Genomic DNA, 9,477 nt, shown 5'->3' with positions numbered 1-9,477 from the left:
AAAACCCACTCACATCCAAGTCAGTGTACATATGATTAACAAACATTTATTCTCCCTAAACTCCTAAACAATAACAGTTGGTTTGGGAAGATTAATATATATCTTTTTTCCGACGTGTAAATGATTTAGTGTGATTTCAATTTAAAACCTATTTCGAGTCAAACATTCCTAGATGTGGTGTTTAGGTGACGCTGCCCTATTGGCAAATAGTTACTTTGGGAAATAAGGACTTAAAGCCAAAGAGGCACACATGGACCGCTTGCTCATCTGCCTAAATAAACGTGCACATTATGTTGCGCGTCGTGCGTAATTTGGAGGTCTGAGTAAAAAACAAAATCGACTCGGCAACTCCAAGAGAACTGGTTTTACGTGTGAAGCTTGTCTGTAGGAATTAGGCGTCTTTCCCACCACATATTATTTCCCCCATAGTTGTGGTGGGAGCTGGTAAGGTGGGTTAACTCCAGCTCAAGTCTCCGTGAAGCGCAGAGCACTGATGACGTTGGGTTGGATGACCAATCGGAAGGCGCTGCCCTTTGGAGACAAACCATTTTACTTGTAGTGTCTGCATCAAGTCTGGAAGCAAGGGCTCAATTTTAACAGAATCCACCTTAAAATCTCTCCCTTAACTTATGCCTACCTTCCGCCACGTTGAGTGAGAATATCACAGGACAAGGGGGGGAAATAAAGACGCCTCCGGGAAATTCGGGTGTTAATAGGACAATATCTGCTCGCGGTGGAGAGGGGAGAGAGACAACAGCACAGCGCGAGAGAGAAAACCGATTTGGTCTTGAGAGAGAGGGGGGTGAGTGCTCTCAAGGCAGAAAATTCGATGATGACCATGACTACGATGGCTGACGGTCTGGAGGCTCAGGACTCGTCCAAGTCTGCTTTCATGGAGTTTGGACAGCAGTCGCACTCACAGCAGAGCTCCCCGTCGATGGCCAGCGGCCACTACCCGCTGCACTGTCTCCACTCCGGCTCACACGCTCACCACCAGCACGACAACACCCCGTACCCCGGGACCAACACCTACAACAGGTCGTTACCTTACCCCTACGTGAGCCATCCGCACCACAGCCCGTACCTGCCATCCTATCACAACAACACGGGAGGACAGACAAGGTTAGACGGCACAGGTAAGAGACCCCATTTTCGCCGGCCAAGACGGAAAAAAATGCACCGCGACACGTCCATCCCCGACGCCTCCTGACAGCATTATTAGCGCATACCTCGTGATAGCACGGCTGGCCCACGGCGGAGATCAAACCTTTCTTGCTGCCAATGTCGGTGCCATGCCCAAGTCGGCCTCTCCAAACTCGGGGACGCTGTACCGCGCGTAGGTGGGCGATTTCAGCGGAGAAAGTCGTGCGTAAATGGCACCGGCTAATTCCTCCTGCGCCTGTTTCGCCGTCCCGTTTAGCACTCCCCTCAGTTCCCACAAAACCTGTTTTAATGCCCGGGGTGGGATCATCTCGACCGTGCAATCCTCACCAACTACTCGTGGAAATTAGGCAGCCCGCACGCCTTGAATGTTGTAATTAGCATTTAATTGACATGTCATTACCAGCAATATCCTAAATATGACAGCGTATGAGGATTGTGGCTGCCACGGCGCGTAAAGGCGATGAGCGATGCCTGCGTTTATCAGCCTGCATTTCGACTTGTTTCTTTCTTTCTTTCCCCTTCTTCTTCTTCTTCCTCTTTCGGCGCTTCGGAATTTATCCACAGATATTTTCGTGCGCTCGACACGTTGCTGTCTCCCTGCACAATTAATGGGCGCAGTCTGGCCGTGGTTTCGAATAATAACATTGCTTGTTTTTGTTGCAGAGCAGCAGAAAACGACAGTGATCGAAAACGGGGAGATTCGTTTTAACGGGAAGGGCAAGAAGATCCGCAAACCTCGGACAATTTATTCCAGTTTGCAGCTTCAAGCTCTGAATCACCGTTTCCAGCAGACACAGTACCTCGCTTTACCGGAGCGCGCCGAGCTGGCTGCCTCTCTAGGACTGACACAAACACAGGTACGAGGAGGGCAAAAAATATCCACCGCTCTACATTTTTACACCACCTCCAACAAATTCATATATCAGCATTTATGTTAATCCCCTTGTATTGAACATTAGATTTCTTATTTTCTTTTTCTTTTTGTGGCACTCATTTTTATTAATTCTTGCCATTCTGCGTAAATAAAACGAATTTCACGGGTTCTTATTTGCTAATTACACGCGTCCTTCTCTTCCCCCCGCGCAGGTAAAGATCTGGTTCCAGAATAAAAGGTCAAAGTTCAAGAAGCTGCTGAAGCAAGGCGGCAACCCACACGAGAGCGACCCCATGCCGGGCTCTATGTCCCTATCCCCGCGCTCTCCGACCATCCCTCCAATATGGGACGTCTCGGCGTCTTCCAAAGGAGTAAACATGCCGGCCAACAGCTACATGCCCGGCTACTCTCACTGGTATTCCTCCCCGCACCAAGACTCAATGCAGAGATAGACTTAACGAGACGAGGAGGTCAGCGACCTGTCTGGAAGGCCTCCGGGTCTCCGCCATGCAGTTTCCAAACGTAGCCTACAATTTGTGTCAGCGCAGAGACTGGATGCTGGAGGAAGAGGAGGAGGAAAAATAGCCCCTCTGCTGCTCCTCTGCTGAAGGATAAAACACCGCCATGGCTCGGTGTGGTGACACAAACAAGGGAACTAACCATTTTTTTTAATAGCGTACATGGCTGTCCAGTGGGCTCGCATCTGTTATGCTTTCATTCATGTCAACACCTGAACGTCAATATACCAAATACTATCAGTGACATTTTGGCCACTTTGGGCAAAGCAAAGACTGCTTATCTACATTCTCCATGCGCTGTGGCGCCATGAACCTTTTTTTTTTTTGCCATGGTGGACTCCTGACTGCTTTTTTTTTTTTTTTTTTCTCGGTTGTTTCTTCAACATGCAAAACCAAGCAAATTGTCTGTCTGTAAATATAATCTGCGACTTTAGTTGTACATACACTTTTTATGTTTTGTCAGATTGAGTAAACCGTGACTCAAAACAGATGCCTGCTGTTGCATGATTTCCAACAAAAAAAAAAAAACGAAAAGAAAAGAAAAGAAAGCAAATAGATATTCCCTTTCAACTATAGGCCTTTTTATGCTTCATATTGGGCCAACATCACGTTATTAAAAGGCCTATTTCCCGTCACCCTGGCGCATGCAAGCTCAGAAGAAACAATATGAGCATAAGTTAATGACACAGTGCGCAGTGAAAAGCCCATTTCACCAGAGTAAACATTTTAAAGAAATCCAAGCTCTCAGTGGATGATGAAGAAGTATATAGATTTATCAAACGCACTCAACACCAGAGGAAATTAACTTACCCTCCTCCGCCGCTGCCTACATTCACCTCGAAAGACATTTGCTCCAGGTCCAGCTTATCTTGTCATTTTCACCCTCAATTATTAGAAGTATTGACAAAATGTTTTCTCCCTTCTCTCCGTCCTAATGCAGGCCGTTAAATGCCAAGCTCCACGGGATCGATGTTGAACAAAGCAGCCAGCTGCAGTGGCGTTCAATATGAAGGAGATATTTGGGACAATTTGTGGGTTTTTATCCAAGTGAGGCTTTTTTTCCCCATTCTCATAAATGCAGGCATAATTAGGGTAATTTTTGATGTAGCCCGCTGATTACAGCGTTTTTACCGTCAAAGATAATTACCTGTAATTTTCTACCACTTTTAATACTAAAAGGCATCTTTATTTGGATTTGAGGTAGCACAGATGGAACAAAGGGGAAAATTATTCGGTTATTCATATACAAATTGCCGAGAAGAGTGAGCGCTCGGGATATTATCTGAAATTACGACGCTGAAAAGCTTCGTGCAGCTGTCACGTCGCGGATGTCCCACTGGCGCGCATTCAGCCCGTGTACCTGGGCCCCCAGGCTGGGGCCTGTCTGCTCCCGGGGCCGCGCTCGGGCTGCAGGGAGCCCGAAGCCACAGTCGAGTAAACATCAACAGAGCTCACAAATACACTGCTGTGCGCGCATTCAGCTCCAGACTGACGCGTTTCGTCGTGTTTCGTAAATTTGATGAAGAGATTTAGATAGATAGATAGATAGATAGATAGATAGATAGATAGATAGATAGATAGATAGATAGATAGATAGATAGATAGATAGATAGATAGATAGATAGATAGATAGATAGATAGATAGATAGATAGATAGATAGATAGATAGAGTGCAGAAGATGGGGGTGGGGATGCAGAGAGGGATGTGTCACTCATTGCTCTGTGCAGCTGATGCACCACAGCACACTTCCCAGGTATAAAAGCCACCAGCGCTGCAAGGTTTCACCCAACTCCGTCGAATTAAATCAACGCCTCGACAAGCCTCGTAAAGACAGACGCAGCCCAAACACTGTCCAACATATTAAAAAAAAAAACAAATAAGCGAGATTTTAAGAAAGCAGAGCCTTATCCGCAGTTCCCCCTGCCCTGACTCTATCTCGGTGAAGAGACCGCCTCTCTCCTCTTAAGAATCGAACTGGAAACAGAAAAGATCTCCTTACCTTCCTCCGCTTCTCTAACATAGACTAACCAAAAAAGAAGCGCTGCACGCTTTTACTGCTGGTGGTTGAATAAGCAAATCCAGGTGGGAAAGTGTTTGCACACCCCGGTAAGCTCTTATATATTGCCTGCAAAATTAGCTGTTATTACTGTCACTGTTTAGTGATGGCGAGCTTGAAAAAAAAAGCCCTCTGCAATCAAGAACCAAGCGCATCTTTGCAAATTATAGGTAATTGTCAATGTCCAGATTATGATAATGGAGGCCCTAATCCTGGAGAATAATTATTGTGGAGTGTTACAGTTGAAGCTGTCCAGTAAAGCTAACTGTCATTATTTAGACTCGATTTGCAAAACGGGGGGAAACTAGCTGAGTGGAAAATGTTCGGTTGGAAATAAACGGGGGCTCTCGATATAATGGCACCACTAGTGTGTGTGTAGAGAGAGGGGGGGGGGTAGAGATGGATGGTGGCAGACACATACTAGTGGTTTGTGCATGACAGAAACACAAAAATGCCCGTGCACGAGGTCGCGCGCGCACGCGCGCCCGTGTTTTCGATCGCGTGCGCGCGCAAAGCGGCCGTCTCAATTTCTCGCGCGACCTGCCCGTGTTTAGCCCACAACAGAAATTAGGCTGAAAACAACAGAAATCACTGCCGCGCGTTGGATTTGGAAAAAGAAGCGCGCGCTCTATAGAAGTGGGTGCGCGCGCGCGCAAAGTGCGTTCAGCGGTGCTGCAATCAGGAAGAGGATTCCCTGTCAGGTGGAAATGGTGCATGGGTCAGCGTGTGGGTCAGATGCAGCATTGTTTAGTGCCTGTGTGTGTGCGTGACAGAGAGTTGGCGAGGTTGGATTTGCAACAAGATCGAATTTGTAAAACAAATAATAATAATAATAATAAAAGAACAGATTTCTCTACGCGCAAATTCAATCAGATCAATTCTCAAATGTCCATCAGTGGCAAGGTTTGTTAAGCGTTTTTTTTTTTTTTTTCCCACAGCTGCAGTGGTGGTATTACTGCCTGCTAATAACACGGTGAAATTGTGTAGGATCATTCTTTTTCTCTTCCTGTCCTTTTTTTTTTTTTTTTTTTTAATTTTACCCGGAAGGTGGGCTGCGGCCGGGAGTGGCAGAGCTCTGGAGCCGGTCTACCCCCACAGGAATGCGGATTGTCTCAGATCTCCGTGCCGCCCCCTCGCCTCCTCTCTGCCATTCAAAGCGGCTAATTGTAGGGGACACAAAGCGAGAGCGACTGTAGACTGTCTGCTGCTGGGAGCAGGCATTTTCTTTACAGCCGAGCTGGAACCACCTGAGAGCCTCAATCAGGTTCTCTCACCACTAAATAAAAATATAGAGGGTGGTCATCCCAGTTTTGATCAGAGACAACATAAGAATAAAAATAATAAAAATTATTCTACCAATCAGGATTAGTTGTTAATTAAATGAACCAGAACTATAATATCACCATTATTTTTGATTGTTTTATACAAGCTGGATGAAGGACATGAGTGTTTACTGACATTTGCAAACAAAAGCCTCTGCAAAATATTATTATTGGACTATTGTTATTATCTGCTGCAAAAATCAAACAACGGTTGCAGCGCAATTCAATCCAGTTCAAGAAACAGCAGCATTCAATTAAAGTAACTGTAATCATTCTGGTTGACTCGCTGTGAAATCCATATTTTCTCTAAAAAATTATTTAGTTTAAAATGTCCCTTCAGTCTGAAAATTGTCCTGTAATTTCTGATCTTTTCTGTTCACTGCAAATATAGAATGCATCTGGCTCAATCTAAAAGGAAACTTAAATTAAAAACAAACAAATAAATAAATATTTCCAGGACAGTTGTTGAGTTTAGAAAAAAAAATGCAGTTGTGAACGCACTTTAATAACAACTTCATATCATGGCTGCAACGGCAGATGAAAACATTTATCTCCACGCTGTGATCTACAGCCGTGAGTGAAATGTCACCTGAGGCTCACAAACATCATCTATGGCGGTGGCGTCGTATTCAGAGACGGGTTATAATAAAACTGCAATGAGGCGGGAGGTTTCAAAGTTCCATTGTCCATTTAAACGTTTAATAGTCTTTCAAAATGCAATAAATTACATGCACACATTTACACGGTTTACATCTTCTATGACTGTCAAATACATTGCATATTCCGCTGAAATTTGAACACGAGTCCCATAGAAGGAGAAAAAAAAAATGAAATGAACAACAGGGCTTTTCAATATAACGTCCCCGCTCCAAGAGCCAACGAGTGCTGTATCGAGTTAGGGGTCTGAAGGTGGGAAGTCATGTTGCTGCCGGCTGAGGTGTACCACGACCCCGCGTTTTCCAAAAAGTTAGAAGCCGTCGTGTTGATGCTTTGTGGCTGTAGGCTGTGCGGCCTGGAAGGACCCTGTGTGTCCCAGACGGCCGGAGACTGTGGAGAGTTGCAGGCCATGGGGTCGCTGGAGCTGGGGCTGTGCTCCGGGGGAAGCTCGCCGTTTTTCATGATCTTCTTCATTTTTGATCTTCTGTTCTGGAACCAAATTTTGACCTGGTTGGGGAAAAAAGAAAGAAAATCATAGCTGTTAATATTTCATATTTATTTTCACAAAAAACAAAAACAAAAATACAACAGGCTCAGACAATATAGAAAAACGCTCAAATACGTGCGTAAAAACGCACAAAGCAAACCCAAAGCAGTCAGTAATGTATTAAGGAGTCAATTAAAATAACAACACGATTTTTCGCACCTTCGAAAGAATTTGGATAAACTGAATGATATTAAAAAATAAAAAATAAAAAAAACCCCACCTGTGTTTGCGTGAGTCCCAGCGAGGCTGCAAGCTCGGCTCTCTCCGGGAGCGCCAGGTACTGTGTGTTCTGAAACCTCCTCTGCAGGGCGGCCAGCTGGAAGCTGGAGTAGATAGTCCGGGGTTTTCTCACTTTCTTCGGCTTTCCATTAACCATCCTCACCTCGGGTTCGGGTATCTCCTTTTCTGTTCAAATAATCACAACAGCAATAAACATCTGCACCAATTTTCTTTAATTGTACGCTTTCATAAATTTTTCCCTTTATGATGTACCCTACACAGGCTACCGTAATATCTAAAAAATATTATGTGAATTAAACTTGTGTCACTGAAGCAAAAAAAAGAGAGAAAGTATGCACATTGAAAAATATTTTTAAATTACACAGAATGCGTGGGTTTTAAATAAGCACACAATGGAAGGTATTTAAACTTAGTTTCATTTTTGCACAATTGTAGATTTTTAATGGAAGAACTGTCAGACAAATGGAGAACAATGGAGACAGTTGCATGCAAATCTACTGGCAATTCGATTCCCAAACAACAAGCTATTATTTTCCAGCGAAAAAAAACCTTAAGGCCCATACCTTGTGGACTCTGCTGGGCTTGCACTCTGCTGTAAGTCCCTGCGTACTGGTGGTAGGCGGGGGTCGTGTACGAGCTGTAATCAGTGTAGGATTTTGTCGAGTAATTTCCAGCGGATCCATTTACGCCGGGGTACTGGTACTGATAGGCATTGAGAGGCTTCCCGTACGAGGTGGAGCTGGGCGAGCAGTAGCCGTGAGTGACTCCGGCGGCGGGACTGTAGTAGCCAGAATCCGTGGCGGAGGACTCGGGTAAAGTAGGTGATTCCTGAGACGGATGGTGCATGGTGGAGAGTTGAAATGAGCTCTGGAAGTCTGCAGGTTTCACACTCGGGATCCTCCGGTCGAAAACTCCAGTCATACTTCGGGAGGAGACGCGTGGGTTGTGTTTTGTTTAATTAGCAAATGATAAAAAAATGAAATCGAGGCAGTCTGATTCCAAAGTGGTGCGAAAACTACACTGGCATTGCTGAAAGGCTCTCGGGCCGTCGGGCTCTGGTGAAGACTGCAGCCAGCCCCGCAGCAAAGACTTGGTTAAATCCTAAATCGCGCTCTTACGCACTGCAGGGAGGATCTGGTTCCATTGGCCAAGGCGCACACAGACACAGCTACACCCAATTCACTCCGCCAGCTTTCTTATAAGGGGGGAAACCACCCGGGCTATGGGGCTGCATTGTTGTGTTTTTATACTATCAATCAATGGGAGCTATTACGGTGTCGCCAATTCATCAAAAGGAAGGATTAGAGGAACAAAACCTCATTACCAAAAAGGCCCCTTTGCTGCAGGACTGACCGATTATTGCCGTTGTTTTATCATGCTTTATTTATGCATTTTATTAAATCACACTCGAGGTTATACCTGATTATTAATTCATTACGGCGCAAATGAGAGCGTGAAATTCATTTTTTCAATTATCTCATAGTTAAAATAAATATGACATTAAACAGAACAGCATCGATGAACCCATTCGTTATTATTTTCCATTTTAACAGGCAACGTTCGATTGAGCACAGATCATTAAACGATTCAATACACCCGATATATTAAAAGAATATCCAACATCTTTATGCTGTTTAGTATTAACCTTGTGTTGTCCCCTTTTAAAGCTTGCTGCTGAGCCCACAAAAAAAAGTCAACGCTCGATATAACCATTCAGTGGTGAACAGCGCCGACCAGTGGATAAAACGAAGTATGATACCCCAACCTACAAACACTGTTTTTTATTTTAAGAATAAAAAACGACTGGTTAATTTTATATCAGCTTAAAAATGCCACACAAACATTGGCAATATGCTATGACTCTGTTTAGACAAAGTAAAATAAAATAAAAAAGAAACTGAGTTTCGGAGTTGTAGATCAACAGGTGTAACTGTATTTGATACATTGTCACAACCACAGTTCACTTGCAATAAACCCGACTTTCACTGTCCACTAAACATCTACAACTGGTCTTCTACTTCTGATGGATATTAGAAACAGATAGATAGAGCTAAAATATTAAATAAACAGAGCTATTAAAAATAGAATAACAGATAAA

General features: G+C 44.3%; 2 protein-coding genes across 2 annotated transcripts; one reads left to right on the top strand and one right to left on the bottom strand.

The window, feature by feature from the left end:
- The first annotated feature begins 491 nt into the window (after positions 1-491).
- On the top strand, positions 492-2,650 carry dlx6a (distal-less homeobox 6a). Its single transcript, XM_047605393.1, has 3 exons — positions 492-1,136; positions 1,828-2,021; positions 2,251-2,650. The coding sequence occupies exons 1-3, from the start codon at positions 830-832 to the stop codon at positions 2,488-2,490; spliced, it is 741 nt and encodes a 246-aa protein (XP_047461349.1). The 5' UTR covers positions 492-829; the 3' UTR covers positions 2,491-2,650.
- A 3,954-nt stretch (positions 2,651-6,604) lies between these two features.
- On the bottom strand, positions 6,605-8,562 carry dlx5a (distal-less homeobox 5a). The gene is made up of 3 exons (XM_047605388.1): positions 7,943-8,562; positions 7,360-7,544; positions 6,605-7,099 (listed from the first exon to the last, which is right to left on the bottom strand). Exons 1-3 carry the CDS (start codon positions 8,298-8,300, stop codon positions 6,785-6,787), a joined length of 858 nt encoding a protein of 285 aa, XP_047461344.1. The 5' UTR covers positions 8,301-8,562; the 3' UTR covers positions 6,605-6,784.
- Positions 8,563-9,477: the final 915 nt, after the last annotated feature.

The sequence above is a fragment of the Mugil cephalus genome, chromosome 14 (genome assembly GCF_022458985.1).
Source record: "Mugil cephalus isolate CIBA_MC_2020 chromosome 14, CIBA_Mcephalus_1.1, whole genome shotgun sequence".
Lineage (NCBI taxonomy): Eukaryota > Metazoa > Chordata > Actinopteri > Mugiliformes > Mugilidae > Mugil > Mugil cephalus.
This window is presented reverse-complemented; position numbering and strand designations above follow the sequence as displayed.

Excerpts from the sequence above, each read along its gene's own strand:
- dlx6a (XM_047605393.1), top strand. The coding sequence starts at position 830 with ATGATGACCATGACTACGATGGCTGACGGTCTGGAGGCTCAGGACTCG. Across the intron at positions 1,137-1,827 it reads GACAAGGTTAGACGGCACAG|AGCAGCAGAAAACGACAGTG; the intron begins GTAAGAGACCCC and ends TTTTTGTTGCAG. Across the intron at positions 2,022-2,250 it reads TAGGACTGACACAAACACAG|GTAAAGATCTGGTTCCAGAA; the intron begins GTACGAGGAGGG and ends CCCCCCGCGCAG.
- dlx5a (XM_047605388.1), bottom strand. The coding sequence starts at position 8,300 with ATGACTGGAGTTTTCGACCGGAGGATCCCGAGTGTGAAACCTGCAGAC. Across the intron at positions 7,545-7,942 it reads AGCCCAGCAGAGTCCACAAG|AAAAGGAGATACCCGAACCC; the intron begins GTATGGGCCTTA and ends TTATTTGAACAG. Across the intron at positions 7,100-7,359 it reads TGGGACTCACGCAAACACAG|GTCAAAATTTGGTTCCAGAA; the intron begins GTGGGGTTTTTT and ends TTCCCCAACCAG.